Genomic DNA, 18,554 nt, shown 5'->3' with positions numbered 1-18,554 from the left:
TAGGCATTCTTCAACTAACAATGTTGGATATACATCAATCAAAGAGAAAAAATTGTTTTGTACATTGATTTTGATATTTATCTGATAATGTGGATTTGGGGAATGCAATGCAATCAAATGGAGAACTATTCAAGCTTTGTGAGTTACATATACATATATGAGAACATTGCCGTTTTATATAATCCGCATAAACAAAAACAAACCCTTCTCAATGCCATAACGAGGCTCATATTATTTGATATGATTGCAAGTCTATTTAAAATACATGTGCATAAAAAATTGTATATATACATATGTTGATTGTTAAGCTGCCTTTCTCGTTTCTGATTTCTAAATGCTATACATTCAGCTGGGATTTGGATTTCTGTTAGGTTGTTTGGTTTGGTTACCTTTCTGTATGGAATTTGCTGAGTGAAAATTAATTTACCACCGTTGGATACTCTGTTTTGCGAGTAACTCAAGTATCACATATTTACAATCCATTTAATGCGAATAACTGTCTTTCCATCAGAATGTGGGCACAGGACAGAGAGAAAACCGAAAACGAAATAGAAAACGTATAGCATACTCGCAGGCTGAAACGTTTTTGTGTGTTTTTTTCCTTTTTAGCGTGTGTGAAGAGGCAAGCGAAAAAAACAGTAAGAGATGCAGTGCAATAAAACTGCACAGAGGCAACGGTAAAAAATAAGCACAGCAACAACTGCAGAACACACACACACACACACACAGACACACACGAATCCCGTATACAAGGACATACACATACGCATTTAGAGACAGATAAAAGAGTCGAGTTACACTTACAAGTCCTGTTATCTCTCTACTACCCTCTCTCTTTCGCCTCTTTGCCTTCACAGTAACCTCTTCCCTCTCTGTCATTCTTTATCTATCTGTGTTGCTCACACTTGGCACTGCATTAGCAGCCAGCTGTGAAGGAAATAAAACGTAAAAATATTTTCGTTTTTCTTTTTTTTTTCGCTCGTTTTATTTATTTTTCTTTCTTTTTTTTTTTTGTCAAGTAACACACACAATCACACCGACGCGAAACAAACACACACACACAGACACACCTGGTTGTGTTTAGTTAGCAAATGCCAAAAAAAATAAAACAAAAATTCACAATTTTGAGTCGGCAAAGTCAAGGCATTCAGGATACCCTAACAAAACTGTACTTGAAACTCATTTGTAATAGACTGGCGCCACCTGGCGAATAAACAGTTTCTCTTTAAACCTCTTGTAAAGATTTAGAAATGAGGAATTAATCAGCATTTTGAATTGAGTCAACTTTTTCCATCACATTAAACTTTTTCTTGTCTTTAGTTACGAGGTATTCGAACGCCAACGAAAGAAACAAAGTCAAAGCAACTGAGCCGGGATATTCCTACACGTGTGTGGGTGTTTGTGACAGTTACTTGTGCGTGCGTGTGTGGGTGTGTGTGTGTGTGTGGGTGTATGTGCGTTTTGTAAACAAAAACAAAGAGTCCTCTTTTCGTCACAGCCAAGAAATAATCATTTACAACAAACATTTTGTTACCCTAACCCTTAACTTTCTAAATGAAATAGGTTGACTTTATTGCAAAGAATATTTTCGATGTGGGTTATTATAATCTTATTGGATCGAACAGTCACAAAGAGATAATGCGAAAGGCAACGCATGTAACTCACACTATTGATTTGGCCCACTTATATCCAAATGAATAACAATTTACCATGTCAAGAACTGACAATATGATTGCAATGTATTGATTTAACATTTCTCAACTATGCCTTGCATATTTAGTTAATCTTCTGAAGAGTAGTTAAACTGACTAGGGATACTTAATTTCTTCTCTTAGATTGTTTCTTCCTTCCAACTAACTGGACCCCAGGATCATGTTAAAGCCACTGCTGATCAATTGGTTTTTTAACCTCATATTAATGGTCCAGTGTTAATCGACGTTTGTTCGATTCAACGATCATAAATCACGTGTGCTTTCAGCATCTTCGTCTTCTGATCTGATCTGTTTGTCGTCACTTGACTAGAACTTTACAATCGCTTAACACTTATTTCACATTGTTTTTATGTGCTGGCAAACAAATCTCGTGGCATTTGCAATGGGATTGCTCGTGGGCAACTCGTTTGCATTTTATAGAAAAGTTAGCAATCCACCGACTCTGCTTACGGGCAGATATAAGTATGTATGTATGTATAAAATAAAAGCAAGTGCAAAATTGAGTGGCGTAAATCTTTTGTCTAGTCCAGGTGCTTACTAGGAGTATCATGGAGCTCTGTCTTTTTATGCAGTAGCTCTTATCCATTGGCCATGGCATTTGCTTTCCGTTTATGTTCTATGAAGTGAACTGAAGTGCTTTTGATTTTTGGTTTGCAGTATTTGACAGTTTTGTCCCTTATCTGTATATGTGGATAGGAATATATATATATATATGTACATATATATGGCCTGTTGTTGTCATGTACATACACATATGCATACTTAGTTGTTGCTGTATGTGACTGAAATTAACAGCATTTATTTCATTGCATTTTTATGCGGCGCATTGCGGGCGACATTGTTGTCCTCAATGTAGGTGTGTGTGTGTGCGTGTATGTGTGGGTGCTCGGTCCATATGCATGTCCATGCTTTCCTCTCCTCTTTTAGTGTGTCCTGCTTCTTCTCCGCCTCCTTATTATCACCATCATCATCCTTCTTCTGTGTGTGTGTGTGTGTGTGCTTGTGCCCAGGCAAAACAATGGCAACTTATTTTTATGCTCTTCGCGTCAACCGCAGAAGGCGCCCCCCTTCCCGCCCTCCTCTGATCCCCCCGCATTTTCCACAATTTTATCTTCAAACCGCCCAGTGGCCCATCACTCTTCATGCACAGGGTTAAGTTTTTTATGCGCTTTTGTTTGCAGCTTGTCTTCTATCACATCCCACGCTCGACCCTTTTTTATAGTGTGTGAGTATGAGTGTTTTTGTGTGTGTGTGTGTGTGTATTACTCTTCTACTTGTAGTTCTTTTTCCTTTCGTTGGCTTTGTTTTGTTTTTTTTTGTATTTTTTCGTATTTTTCCCTTTCTGTTGTTGCTGGCAACTGTCATGAAAAGTTCGAGTCGAGAGTTGACCTGAAAAGTGGCGCTCTGTGTGTATTTTTATGCCTTCGTTTGTTGGTTCATCATAATGATAAGCATCATCATCATCATCATCATCATCTAGGTCCTGTAGCAAGTCGTTCTTGCTTGGTTGTTGTCTAGGCAAAATCACTAATTGAACTGCATGATAGTGGCCACGCCCACTAACCAACATAGACTCACACAATTTGTTATGAAGTGGACTTGGGTCTCTAGATACATATGTAGATGTAAATGTATGTGTATGTGTATGTGTATGTGTATGTGTATGTGTATGTGTATGTGTATGTGTATGTGTATGTATGTTTGTATGATTGATGGGCTGGTTCCCTTTTGGGCAAGAAAATATGTATGGAAAATGAAAGAAATCCTATAATGAAGAAATGACAGTTGAAAGTTGTAAAGTTGTCAACTTATGATGGTGAAAAGGGGCGATTTTTGTCACTTTCATCGTAGGACAAGTACAAAACGAGGTTTGTTTTTTGATTTTTCTCGTTAGATCGAAACTTGTGTGTTCTCAGTTTGAGGGACAATCGAATAGACTTAACAACTTGTCAATCGAATTGATGGAATTGCTAAATTAGTGTCTAGTCTCTAGTCTACAAAACAAAATGAAAAGAATTCCCTACTCGCTACTCGCCCCCGTTACTCGTTGCCAGACTCGTCGAACTCCAATTTCCACGTGTTGTTCAATCAAATTACTTAAGGCTTAAACTTAAAATTGTTTAATATATATCCAATTTGGAAAAACATTGAGAAATATGAAATGTATCGTGTATTTTGGGGCATTTAATTTTTCATTTTTGGCTATTTCTTCTAAGCTTCGTGTTTTTGTTATGCGTATTTATTTTTGGTTCTTCTCTCCTTCCATTTCTCTTTCGTCCCAAATGTCCTCATCCCTCAACTCACAAATAAAAAGGAAGTATTATAAAGCATATTAAAATACTTATGAAAAAGTTTTGAATACAAAAATATATAAACGAACGAGAGGAACTTACCGTGCAACAACGACAACAGCAGCAGCAGCAGCAGCAAAAACTTTGGCACTTAAAAGCAATAGCAGTCAAGTGTAGGTAAAAGGAGCCCAAGGAGGATAACAACAACAACAACAGCAGCAACACACACAACAGCAGCAGCAACATGGGAAAAAAAGAGCTCGAAATTGAAACAGGATACCATCGATCGTTTAACAACTGACACATATTGTGAGTAAATCGAAATAGAATGAACAATTTTTGTATGGCAAAAGCTTGTAATTATTTGATTGCCTATTTATTTCGTATTTTCATTCATATACAATCAATCAAAATGAAACATTTAAGCAACAGAAGCGTTAAATGATTGGATGGGGCTGCCCGAGTGATGGGTATGAGCGTGTGTGTGCATTATATTCAATTGCCCAAAAAGTTATTCATCAGAAAGTTATTTCATGAGCCTGCCAATCAATGAATGGAATATATTTATAGGGCATATCATAAAGTTAAGTTGCCTAAGAGAAGCTAATTCCAAATTGTTAAAAGCCTCTTATTAAAAGGAAAATGTATATTTTAATCAATCATAAATTGTAAAATACCTATATATGATATGTAATCCCATATCTATTCTTTATAAAGTTGATAATGAGGAAAATCTTTGCTCTATTGCCTTTCCTTTGATTAAAGCTCTGTTTTACTGTATATCTGACTAACTATATGGACAACAAAAGGCTATACGATAAAGTTTGTAAAGGCAACAAAAGAGCAAAATATAAATCTCGATTACTTTCAGCTTTAACCAACAATATTTGGCCAAAGTGTAAGCCAATCATTGTCAATACTTAACAAAGTCGCAAAAAAAACTTTGCTTTAACCCAAAGTTGACTTGGTTCGACTTGTTGGCCAACTTAAGGCATCGACTTGGCTTCTGGCCCGTCTGTTTGTTGCTCATCTAACGAAGGCACATTCATGAGAGCCCTCCGTCTGACATCTTGACTAAAAATAACAATGTGGTGTAGAGGGGAGGATTCATTATCAATATTCTATACTGAAGAAGACACTTCAAGTTCAAGACCCAATTCTAATCGAGATCATATTTCTGCTTCTTGCTCAAAAATTTTAACAAACGTGTATGCAGCATCTTGGAATCCCCAATTAAAACTGATGCAAATCAATCTGAAGAGCCTACACTAGACGCATCCTAATTGGTTTAGTTAAAGGTTTGTTTTTGTATTTTTCTATTCTGCTTTCTAATTAAGGAAAGTTAGTTGGTTTACACACATACATATATTTAGAAATTATCGGCTAATGCTCGAATGAACAAAACAAAAAAATGTCCGGTGTAAACTCAGGCTCTTAGACTTATTTTGCACTTCTTTTCAATGTTTATCTCATTCCTTATCCTTGTTATTTTCTTTCTGGTTGGGCTTTTAAAAATGCAAGTCACAAACTTTTTAGAGCCCCGAAACTTTGTGACTAATTGCTTTTTTTTTTTGCACTCCTTCTCCCTTTATCACCCTCTCGCTTGCTCTTAGTCAGTGTTTTTGTCTTTGGCTTGCCCTTCTGGGCAAGTATTTCTTCTTCTTGGCCTTTTTGCGGTCCGCATCGAGGAAGGGTAGGGGTTAAATAATTACCACTGGGCCACCTGGGATAATGGCTGGTCGAGCCATACGACTTTCAGTTGGCTGGGGTTTGAATGGGAGTGGCCTAGTGGGCGGTGAAGGGATTGGGGGATTGGCATTCTAAAGTGTTGACAGATTGCTGCCAAGTTTTCACCTTGCCCAAGCATCAAGTGTAATTTATCTTCAAAATTCATTTCACTAAAAAGGCTTCATCAACTGTAAATAATCCCCTTTTTGTTTTTGTGCCCCCGTTTTGCAATCTGCTGCAACTTGGCAGAACAGACGTAAAGACAAAAAATGGAATTTTTTTTGTTGCCAGTTTCCTCTGGTTCTTCTTTGAAGAGGAAAAAAGAAAACAGAAGGAAAAAAAGTGTATCAAAAATTGTCTGGCAAGCAAAGCAAAAGCAAATCGTAACCGAATCAATATTTATTCATTCGGTTCATCAATTGGATAAACAAAACACTATATAAATAAATAAATAAATAGCTAGAAATTTGATTAGTTTCTTGGCCAAGAAATCCCAGTCTCTATCTCTGTCTCTCTAACCCCACCGACTTCAGGCTATCTTTAGCAAACGAAAAACAATAAAATGTCAATCCTCCATGGATATAAATTAGGGTCAAGGCAATTTTATTGAGAAAGGCCTGGGTTCCGGGTCTTGGCCCACAGGTGCTTGCTTCTATCATCATTGGCCCCGTCGGTAGGCCACCTCTTGCCACCTTTGGCTGTTTCTTGTAGCCAAAATGTTATTAGCAAGATTTAATTGATTTCACAAATTGCCTTAAAGCCGAGAAATATTCATTTAAAACAAAATAAAATTTGATTAGAATTTGCCTTAAAAGGGTAACCGCAGCAAAGAGGTTGAAAACCAAATCACAAACCGATTAGCAAAACAAATCAACCCAATGACAAAGAATTAGTTGTTTTTAGTAGTCAATCTGTAGTAGACAACGCCTCGTTTTGATTCAGCTGTAATTCAGAAGAATTGTCATGAGAAAAGAATCCTAAAGGCAAATCGAAACACAAACCAAAGTATATTTTCCAATGTGTATCTCTTTTTTTCTTGTACTTCAAGGAAATCCTCGAATTATCAACAACTCTTTGCCATTTGTTGAAAATTCTTGTTAACTTTCATGAGGAATTTCGTTACGAGTGTGTGAAATGCTTTTAGTTTAATTGATATTTGATCAAAGAGAATACTTGACTATATTCCGTGTGTGTGTGTGTGTGTGTTCCATGTAAATAACAGTTCGTAGAGTCCTTAACTATCCCAAAAAGTATGCAACATTTAATGGCTTAGCCATAGGCTTCTTTAGTTTCGGTAAGTTTTAATTGACTAAAATGTTAAGCACAAATGAAGTAGAAATGGAAACAAATGACAACTACTAATTTTAATCAATGATCATTTGAATATTTCTTTATATAACTGAATACATACGTTCCGATCCAATTCGAATTCGAAATTCAATTCAATGCGTTTCAGATGAGCTCAATTCTCAATACTCGATTCTCATTGCAATGCGCAGACAAAATGCAATTAAAAGCGCGTTGTAAACATGCATATTGATTGCAACGATTAAGCAAATATTTCATGTACCCATGGCTATTCTCATGGCGATGTATACTCACAGACACACACACACACAGAGTAGTATTTACGTATACATATTATATAAATATATACAGTGGATGAGAAGGGAAAGTCATGTTGGGTTCGGTTGGCTCTCTGTATTAAAAATGCAGCTCCAGTTCCATATGGGACCCAGCAGCGGTTCCAATGGCATGCCAATGACAATTGCCGTTGAATTCTCGTTGCGGCTGTGGGACAAAAGTGCAGAGAAAGAAAACAAAAAATGAAAAAATGCACCGAGATGTCGTATTCAAGAGAGGGTGGCGGCCATAGTATACAAGTTGATGATGCCAGCCTTGACTATATAAACGGCTAACGGTTACATTTACACATTCATATACGGTCAAAAGTCCCTTGAATCACATGAAAATGTGAGTGTCGATGGGAATCCTACTAAAGCCCAAAAACATGGCTAAAGACAGTCAATGGCATATTCTCAACTCACTTGACATACGCATCATGAGTCTATTACTTCTTTAAAAATTTCTAAGAAGAGAAAGCTTCTCGATTCTATTTAAAGTAAAAGATGTAAATATTTGTAGGATAGATACTTTGAAACGGTTAAAGTGAAGCTTTCTCGATTTTACCTATATAAATTGTGTTCGTTGTCTAGTAGTGTCTGGACCACGCCCTTTTAGCAATAATAATAAAAACAAAAAGAGCAACATTTTAGTTGAATTTTGCCTTTCCATGCATAACAATTTTTGTTCTTCATATACGTAGACAAGAAAATAAATTTCCCTTCATTTTGGTCATCGTCATCGCCATGGACGACGGGTCGGGATGGGACTAAACAGACCTGGACTGGGTCCGGACTGGGCCTAATGGCCATTTACAGAACGTTTAAGCAGAGTGGATATAGAGAGTGAGTGTGAGAGTGGGGGATCCCAAGGCGATCCGTGTGAATGGCGCACATGTTGGTGGTTATGATGATGGGGCTGTTCAGCCAAAGGCAAAGAGACGTTGGTCGGTGCACAGCGTAGAGCGGACATCGGACAGTAGACAGTCGAAGGCGGACAGCGGAGGTTCTATGTATGTATGTATGGTCGACCAACAAGACATAAATTCACGCAAAATTACACACATTGGAATTGCTTTTAAGGCATTGGGCATTTCGGCCTTCTGGGACTTAAAAATGGTCTATTGACTCTATGGGGAAATCACTCCCAGAAATACACTGAAAGAAAATGATAGCCAATGGCGGTACTTTACTTTACATTCGTCGCACTTTTATTTATACAATTCGTTGAACTTGCTCATAAAAAAACAACTAAAATTAATCTTAATGACTTTCGACTTCGATTGCAAATATCAAAAATGATTAAATTAAATCAGATACTAAATGACATGAGATAACGATGGAAAAATAATTTACCTCATTTAAAAAATTGAACGAATTTGTTTATTCTTTTTTTTCAGTGGATGCATTTCGCTTTTAATTTTTTGTGTTAAACTTTTCGTGAAGATTTCCTATCATATTTCATTTGGCTGTCATTGTTCCTTTTTTTTTTTGTTTGCTATTATCATTTTTCATTTTGATTTGCTGGCTGCTGCTTAAAGAACTAGGGGAAAAAAAAAAACAAAAACCGAAATCCATAAAAGTATTTGCATTTTAATTAGCTCAGTCACCTAACTAACTGAGCCTAACGCACAGACAATCCACTCATTCGCTCTTATCAAGTTATTCAGCTCTTATTCCTGGCACAATGGCCCCACCTCTCCACTGTCTCTGTTCCATGTCCCGTGTGTCCCTGTTCCCCCTGTTACCCTACCCAATGTCGCACTCAAGCCCGAACCAATCGTATGTCAATTGAATGAAGTCAACAATTGCTAAAGCCGGCACAGAATTGATGGGTAATCGATAGCGACTAACGGACAGAAGGACAGATCCAACACCCCCCTCAACCACTTGCCCACTTATAGTACAATCCCTCCTCGTCCCCAACCACTTGTATGTGCCGTTGTATTATTGACGTGTGGCATGTAAAAATATAACGGCATTTACGAAGAACCAATGTGAATGGATGGATGGATGGATGGATGGATGGATGGATGGTTGGAGGCATAAATAGATGGGGCTGGGTTTTGGTTATGGGGCTATGACACTGAAGTTGGGCTTGCGATGTAAATAATGGGCATATTGCTTATACGACTTGTTGCCATTTCGATTCATGTTTGCGTGTCCTTCTGCAGATGCCTCAGCGTGGCAGTGGGTGAGTGTGTGTGTGTGTGTGTGTGTGCGTCAATGGATGTTGCCAAACCAGGATGTCTGTTGCATTGTTGCACCACTCTCTCTTTCTCTCTCTCTCTCTCTATTGAATATAAAAGAAAACAAGAACTAATCTGGCAATTTTCATGACATTTTGAAACCATATTTTGATTGAAACAATTTGCCAAAAATATTAGTTTTGTGGGGACTTAAGGAATAAATTATTTCTATTTATATCAGACAAATACAATCACAAGGCAGTTCACTCATTTTAATCTGTAATCTAATCTATTCTGAGTTGAAGAGTGAAAGTTAATAGTCTGTATTAGGTTCTATGTTTTTGGAAGATTTTATCCCTTTCATCCTTAAATTAGATTTAATTGTCATTTATTAGTTTAATTCGCCATAGCAAGAGCTTTTCTTTCTATTTCATTTTAGAGCACAGATTGACTTTGTTTATATCTGAATATACTTTTCATTGAAAACATTTTGCCCTGGGACTGCATTTGTTTGTTTTGCACAACACCTTTTAGAGAGAGAGAGAAAGTTGAAATTTTGTTTTTATTCCAGTAAATTTGATTCGCTTTTGCCAGTAAATTGATTGCGCTTCCATTTAACTTTTAGTAAATGCATTTACCTAACTCGCATTCCTTTAAAATGGTCATAAAAGTTGCATATTTTATTTCATATGAATCAATTTGTTTTAATTTGAATTCAAAATTGGTTTGTTAAGTTTTGTCGTGTGTGTGTGTGTGTGTTGGGTTTTTTATTTGCCATGCTTTCATTTATTTTTAAAGTGAATTCTTTTTGGCACTGATTAAATTTGCATACATATTATATTTGGTCATATAAAGTAAATTGAATAATGTGCATAATATAAATGCAATTTTCAAGACAATTGAATTTCGATTTAAATAATTGTTGGTTAACAAAAAAATATATGTACATATATGTATGTGTTTACTATATTTCGCTTATATATATATATTCCTTATTTATCGTTGCAGTTACAGAGAAAGAAATACGTCAATGGTGAGTTGAGGAAGAGAAAAGCACAGAGTAAATCAAGTAATTATCTAATATGGCAATTTCGTTCAACAGGCACAAAGGATTTCTTAAAGACTGTCCTAATGGATTACTCACAGAACAAGTACGTATATCCTACTAATACTATATAGATTTGGTTATGATCCATATAAATCATGGTGAACATATTGCGCAATTCCATCTAAATGCAAAGCGCGTCCTTGCCAATTCATTCAAGTCAAACAGTTAATTAAGTTAATTTTCTCAATATATGAACACTAATTTCAACATGCACGTCCTGAGCCAACCTCTCCCCCTCCACCAAGACCATCCCCTCTCCTCACCGCACTGCTCTGCTCTTCATGCCGTTTGCTCATTTCCAGCCGGAGGTCCTTCAATATAAATGGGGCGCCATTTCCCCTTTCTACTTCTACTCCGACTACAAACACAACAAACGATGCCGACGACGGCTGCTAATGACATTGTTGTTGTCGTCTACTGTTGATAATGAAATTTATTAATGCTTGCGAATTATTCAACACACACACACTCACACTACATACATACATATATGTATATGCATATTCCACTTGCCACGCCCCATAATCTATTTGTTTAAGCCCAGTAAGCCCAATACTTTTATCTATTTGTTTGTGTTTTTCCTTTCTCTTTTTTAAGGGCTTCATCAAAATCTACAAACAATTCTTTCCCCAAGGTGATCCCAGTAAATTTGCTTCACTGGTTTTTCGTGTCTTCGATGAGAATAATGTAAGTATCGGTTGATCCACCCAATGAACTGCCTTCCTTCAATCACCCCCACAAACATTACGTATACGTCATGTGACCCGAATTTAATTGAGAATTGAAACTTGTCAGATATGTATGTATATGCGGGCTAACTATGAATCAGTTAACAATAAACTCAATATGCAAATTTAATATATCCTTTTCGAGTCCATCTCTAAAAGTTTCTAATTCAAGATCCATAACTTTATCTGCGCTTCTGGCCATTTGGTTAGCCAGGTTGAATAAGCGATTGTATGCGGCTGTCGCCGCTTTTTTAGGATTAATAAAATTGAAACTGTTGGCCAAGAACTCTCTTTCAATTTACTTTATTGAGATGCAGATAAACGAACAAAACGAACAGACAAACAAATAAACAAACCACTAAAACTGAACTGATTTAAGCAGGTTAATGCCTCACAAACGTCATTGGAGAGTTATTATTATGTCGCCCCAGTTCACCCAGTAGCTGAACCCCAAGCACTCCACCATCCCCACACCCTCATACACACATACACATACTAAAACCTCAAGCCAGCCAGCCAGCCAAAGGGGCCGCCTCTCTTTTCCTTTCTCTGGGGTATCATAAATTTTTGTTCATTTTTATTATTTATGACTGGCGGTGGCTTCTTCGGTTGGTGGCGCCCAGTCAAAACTGTCAACTGTCTACCGTCTGCACTGATTTCGTTCTCCTCTTTCTTCTTTCTCCTTTCTCTTCCTTTTGTCTCGTTCTATCTGTGTGTGTGTGTGTTTGCGATTTGTTTCTTTTTCACCCTTAGGATGGCTCAATTGAGTTTGAAGAGTTTATACGAGCCTTATCTGTCACATCTAAGGGAAATTTGGATGAGAAACTGCAGTGTAAGTATTTAATTTAATTAAACTAATAGAACTCGTTAACAGCTCCAGCGAACAGCAAAATAGATCCAATACCAATTCGAAAAGAAGTTTGCAAAACTTTCATCGAAAAGTTTGAGAAATCTATAAGAACTTACCTGTAAATCGAATTGAACTGGAACTAGAGACAAACGAATCGTTGTTAATTAATCTATTTAATTATTTAATATTATAAATGTTTTCCTATATGTATCTCCAAATATTACATTAGACTGATTGTGAGTTGATGAGAAATTGAATTTATTTTTGGTTTTCATTGACAGGGGCTTTCCGTTTATACGATGTGGATAATGATGGTTATATAACACGCGAGGAGATGTATAATATAGTTGATGCCATCTATCAGATGGTGGTAAGTTATTGTCTTAATCCCCCCTGCCCCTTCAGCCTTGAGCCTCTTTCCTCTGCATACAGAGAGAATTAACTGTAATATCTTGCATCAAAAAACAGGGTCAACAGCCGCAATCGGAGGACGAGAATACGCCGCAAAAGCGTGTGGATAAGATCTTTGATCAAATGGATAAGAATCATGATGGCAAATTAACATTAGAAGAATTTCGTGAGGGTAGTAAAGCTGATCCACGTATAGTTCAGGCGTTAAGTTTAGGTGGTGGTTAAAACGAATACAACAACAACAACAGCAACAACCGAAATAAATAATAATAAAACATGATAAGAATATACCAATACCGAGAAATAATACCAAAAACAAAAACTACAACAACAAAAAACAACAAAACAAAAACAAAAACGAACGAAGAAAAAGTAAAACAATTTGCGAAAATATATACATATATATTATATATTATAAAATCCTACGAAAAGCGCGTTCCGAAAATCTTAAAAAAGAAAATATTCTATAAATTTATTCATTTTTCTCCTCCTACTACCCTCGCCCTCCTTTCGGCCCGCCCCTTCTTTCAACTTGAATGCAATCAAACAAAAAAAAAAAAAAAAAATAAAAAAAAAAAAAAACAAAACCAGAAAGATCAACAAAATTTTTTCCGTTTTGTATTTTTTCGCGCATCGATGATAATAATTTTTTGATATAAACCAAGAAACAAAACAAAAAAAAAAAAAAAAAAAACAAAAAAAAACAGAAGAAAAAATCAAAAAAAAAAAAAAAAAGAAAGAAAGAAAAAAACATTTTTTTTTCGAGGCATACACCAATTATTAATATTAAAAAATTAAATTACGAAACTTACGAAAAACAAAACAAAAATCTGTTTAACGAACGAAGCCTTCGAAATATTTATAAAAATTAATATAAATTAATTATTGATAATTAACAAAAAAACAAAAAAAGAAAGCGAAAAGTCAAGTTTACACTTAAGCTAATTGTTGATATACAAAGCGGATGAGAGGGGAGGAAAACAAGAAGGATAGAGGCGAATCCCAGAAGAAGAAGAATTAACATAAATTATATTATACACATAAACAATATATATATGTATGTATATATACTGATGTATGTTTATGTATGTGCGACATGATTCTGATAGCGGCAGGCAGTAAAACGTCATTAATTAATCGATTAATCAACAGGCCTATAAATCAATGACATAAGCAAAAGCTGCGAATAACTTTACACACACACATACACCCACACACCCACATACCCTGACACGCACACACACACACACACACACATACTTACTTACAGTAACCTTACTTATACATACATAGATGAAATTGTCAGGGGATCGACATACGATATACCCCATTCTTAGCTTCCTGATTTAGAATCAGGTGCATAAGCAGATCTATCTCTCCTGTCCTCTATGCAGCAGCAAACGATTTCGCTATTCTAGCTACTCTAGAGGCAGAAACCATTTTCAACACACATTAATCGATAAGCAGAAGTACTCATTGAAGTTATTGCCTTGGCTAGAGTTAGGTATCGATGGGGAAATTTCAATGTTTTTTCAATCAAATGTCATTACAATTTCTTGGTTCAAATTTCGCGAAAAAAAAAAACAGCAGCAACAGTCAAAGAAGAGCTAACATAAAATTTGTAATATTCAATCAACATGTTGCCTTAGCTAATCGAAGATTGTCGATAACTAAATGGAAAGCAAACATTCATTCAATTTGTTGCCTTAGCTAGCTCAATATCAATAGAAATTTCAAAGTTACTTATAATAAATAAATAAATACATACATATGTACATGCATGTATGTACATACATATATTGAAGCTACTTTAAGGATGTCACATAAAGTAATCGAAATTGCTTTCTAAATTTTTTGCAATGAGCCGATTTATGGGCTTATCATTCGCTCATTTCCAAACATTTTTGCGCTAGAAAGTTGAAGGACTAATCGAAGAGTGTCCAGTCACTTTCTTTCCACCCTCACACACACAAAAAAAAAAACACACACACATGCACACAGAGACTCCAGGGTAGCCAAGTTTTGCTTATAAACAAATTTGAAAGAAAAAAAACCATTGCATACCCAAAAGGCGCAAACAATATTTGTACAAATTTTTAAATTATTCTTTTTAGTGTGGTTTTTGATTACATGTTTGTTTTTTTATTGCTTTGGTTATAATTTTTGAAATTTTTTTTAGAAAAATGTTTTAAATTTTGTACGCAAAGAAACGAAAATTTGACAATAGCCGCCAGTTAAAAAGCAAAACTTAACTTAGCTAAAAAATTTACATATACATATATTATTAACAACAACAAAAAAAAAAAAAACTAAATAATAATAATGATGATAAAAACAACAACAACAAAAACCTAAAATAAAATATAACGAAACAATAACAAAAACAATAAACAAAGCACATTTTAAAACAAAAACAATTAAAAATCAAAACAAGCTCAAAAAAAAAAGGGAAAACTAAACCAAAAGACAACCAAAAACAACAAAAACAACAACAGAACAAACAACAAAAGGGCAAAGCTGTTGAAATGGAACATCATAGCTACAATTGTTATTACTAATTTGTATATAGAGTAATACTTCTACATATGTATGTATATGTACATATGTACGTATGTATGTATGTATGTACATATATGTGTGTATCTCTCTCTCTCTCTCTCTCCCATCTATCTCCCTCTCTCTCTGTCTCTCTCTTTCTCTCTTTGTATATGCATATTATGTATAATTAACAATAAGAGCCTGCTACAACAACAACAACAACAACAACTACAACAGCAACAGTAACAGTAAAAACAACAATAGCAACTACAGTTACAACTACAACAAGCAAAAAAGAAAAAAAAAAAACCAAAAAACAAAAACGAAAATATCTATATATCTATATATATATGATCCATCATACGATTTAATTTCTATTCTATATGCGGTTCAGCTTTATTATTGCATTGATTTATTATCTATAACTATCTATCTTTATAAAATGAGTATATACAACTTAACTATGTTCATAACACTCACACATACACACACACACACACACATATACATAAACACATATTGCCTACAAAACAAATAAGCATTTAGCTAAATATAGCCAAAAAATAAACATGGCTTAAACAACAACAAAAAAAAAAAAACCAAATACCTACAAAAGTAAATGCCAACTAACAAAATATTGAGAAACACTTTCCTTTCACTATTTCTATTTCTATTTCAACTACTTCTTCTTCTTCTTCCTTTTCTTCTTCTACTTTCAATTTTTCAATATTTTATTGCATTTTTTATTTTGCTTGCCTTGAAGAAACCAAAAACCAAAAACAAGAATATTTTCATCACATTAATCAGAGGCCTTCTTGAATATTTCAAAGCACATCTAAAATAACTAAAAATCAAAACAACAACAAAAACAAATACAACTACGGGGATCGGAAGTAGTCATAGAACTGGTATCTGAATTATATATGTCATTATCTATAATACATTGAAAGATATATATTCTTGATTTACATGGATAAGAATAGCCCTTTCAATTGCAATACATTCTCTTTATACATATTTTTTTTGGCATATTTGCCCTTAACCATTTCTATATGCTGATCGTCTATATATCAGAAAGAGAACTAGTTTTGTGTTTTGATTTGCCGATCCCTATTTAACTTAATTAAACAATTGGATTTAAACAAACCTTTAAACAAATTGTGTTCAATTTGTTGAACTTTTCTTTTCCTTTTTCTTTACTTTATTTCATGCACGATAAAACCACTTACGGAATATGCCCAGTACACAGTACAACAAAACATAATTTCCTTATGTGGAACTTGGGAAATCAATATTCAAATGCATCTACAGTTATTTCCGATCCAACTTGGAGTATTTTCAGATTTTGAGTTTCCCTTTAAAGGAAACTCCCAAAAGTCTAGAGTCAGTAACTTTCAAACCTAAATACACAATTGTTGTTGTGTGATTAAATCTAATTGGAATTTTAGTATCTCTACTAGTTGTCTTCGTTCTTAGCTGCATTTGAGACTGTGTACTGGGCTGTTAACTAAGAGAAATCAATTAATCATAATTCTAAATGGCATAACATAAATCTACTAACTAAATTGAAGTACTATAAACAAAAGAAAAATAATGAAAATACTTCTACTTCTATATATATATACATATACATATATATGTATATAAAGTAAGCACTACAATCTTAAATACTAAACCAAAAATGAATATGAAACGAAAACAAACGCTTCTAAAAACCTCACTGAAATTCTTCAACAAAAAACAAAACAAAACAAATAATATATAACATAAACAATACTACACTCGAGTATATATAGTGTATATATATATGTAGAATATAGTATATGTATGTACTGTATACTATATACTATATATATAATAAAATAAATTTAATCAATAATTAAATAATTCGAAAGTGATATAGCTGACAAAACAAATATGTCTGTAGTCTAGTAGTTAAACAAGCAAATGAAATAAAAATAAAAACAAAATTAATACAAACACAAAAAAAGAAAAAAATACTAGAAAACAAAAACAACTTATATGTATATACAAAATATTATATGATGAGAGAACAAAAAAAAAGAAGGAAATACATAAATAAATTTTGACCTTTTTTTTTTTTAAAGTTGTAATAAAACACAAAGCGAATCACGCACATACACAAAAGTACACTCAACTTAAAGCACAACTCTAAACACACACACACACACACACACACACACACACTCACACTCATACACATATATTTATATGTATATGAACTAAAAAATAAGTTTCAAAACACCAAAATATAACGGGTCTTAAGTAAAGAAATAAGTTTTTTGTTTCACTCTACATTTTCTGTTGGTAATTATTTTGATAACAATTCTTCTTATATACATATATACATTTTTTTTTGTATTCTTTTTTTTATTTTTAATATATTGCCAAGTCATAAATAATAAAGAAAAAAGTAAAATGTCAATTGTAAACAAAACAAGGAGAAACCAAATAACCAAAGGAAAGTGTAAAATGAAACAAACGAATTGCATGAGAAATGAATATGCCCTCGATATTCACACCCCTCCCACCATCATCCTCCCATCCAAACACCGCGGGAGGGGGCAACGGAAAATCAACACAAAACACACACAAAATGTCAAGTTAAACGTTTCACAAGCAATATTTTACATACTTATATATAAATATATATATATAAAAAAAAAAAACACAAAAACCAAAACTTATATACACAAAAAAAAGAAAACAAAAACACAAAAAATAATATTAAAACTCTAATAAAATATTTCAACATTAAGAAACTTAAAAAAATTCACATACACAACCATGCCACACACACACACACACATACATTTTCAGTGATATTTCATTAGAGAGAACAAAAAATTTGGAATCTAATTTCTTTGCTAAAACATCTAACAAAAAGTATTGAAAAACAAAAATAATTAAATACTACAAAAACAAAATATTTTTGCTTAAATATTTAAATCTTGTTGATTGATTTCTTTTTCGGCTTATTTATTGCTTTTCCTTCTGTATTCTTTTCGAATTATCAGAATGACAATTAACTTAGATATCGATATCTATATAAAAAACAAAAAAATGGAAAACATAAATTAAATTATTTTAACGAAAAGGAAAACATTATGTCATATTTGTTTTTTTTTTATTCATGTCTAATTTTAATAAATACTTTAATAAAAACTGAAAGAGGGAAAAAATTCAAACCAAATTTATCTTGTTACTGTCAAACAAAAAGAAAAAGAAAAAACAAAACCAAAATGAAACCAATCGAGAAACCAAAATCAACAATGAACAAAATATAACTTACTTCAAATAAAATAATTTTAAACAGCGAAATGAATTGAAATTTGTGTGAATCCTTAATCGATTGA

The 18,554-nt window shown here is 33.9% G+C and overlaps 1 protein-coding gene across 1 annotated transcript in view; it reads left to right on the top strand.

The window, feature by feature from the left end:
• Window positions 1–18,519, top strand: part of LOC137584945 (frequenin-1) — a 36,194-nt gene extending 17,675 nt beyond the window's left edge. The window contains exons 2-8 of the mRNA XM_068300556.1: window positions 4,168–4,312; window positions 10,551–10,575; window positions 10,645–10,693; window positions 11,248–11,337; window positions 12,132–12,210; window positions 12,510–12,598; window positions 12,697–18,519. Of these exons, the coding sequence (XP_068156657.1) occupies window positions 4,168–4,312; window positions 10,551–10,575; window positions 10,645–10,693; window positions 11,248–11,337; window positions 12,132–12,210; window positions 12,510–12,598; window positions 12,697–12,864 (645 nt within the window). The 3' untranslated portion in view covers window positions 12,865–18,519. The remainder of the gene's footprint in view (window positions 1–4,167; window positions 4,313–10,550; window positions 10,576–10,644; window positions 10,694–11,247; window positions 11,338–12,131; window positions 12,211–12,509; window positions 12,599–12,696) is intronic.
• The last annotated feature ends 35 nt before the right edge of the window (window positions 18,520–18,554 follow it).

Source organism: Drosophila tropicalis, unplaced genomic scaffold (genome assembly GCF_018151085.1).
Source record: "Drosophila tropicalis isolate 14030-0801.00 unplaced genomic scaffold, ASM1815108v1 contig_158, whole genome shotgun sequence".
Lineage (NCBI taxonomy): Eukaryota > Metazoa > Arthropoda > Insecta > Diptera > Drosophilidae > Drosophila > Drosophila tropicalis.
Note: the sequence above shows the minus strand (reverse complement) of the source record. Positions and strands in the feature narration are given on the sequence as shown.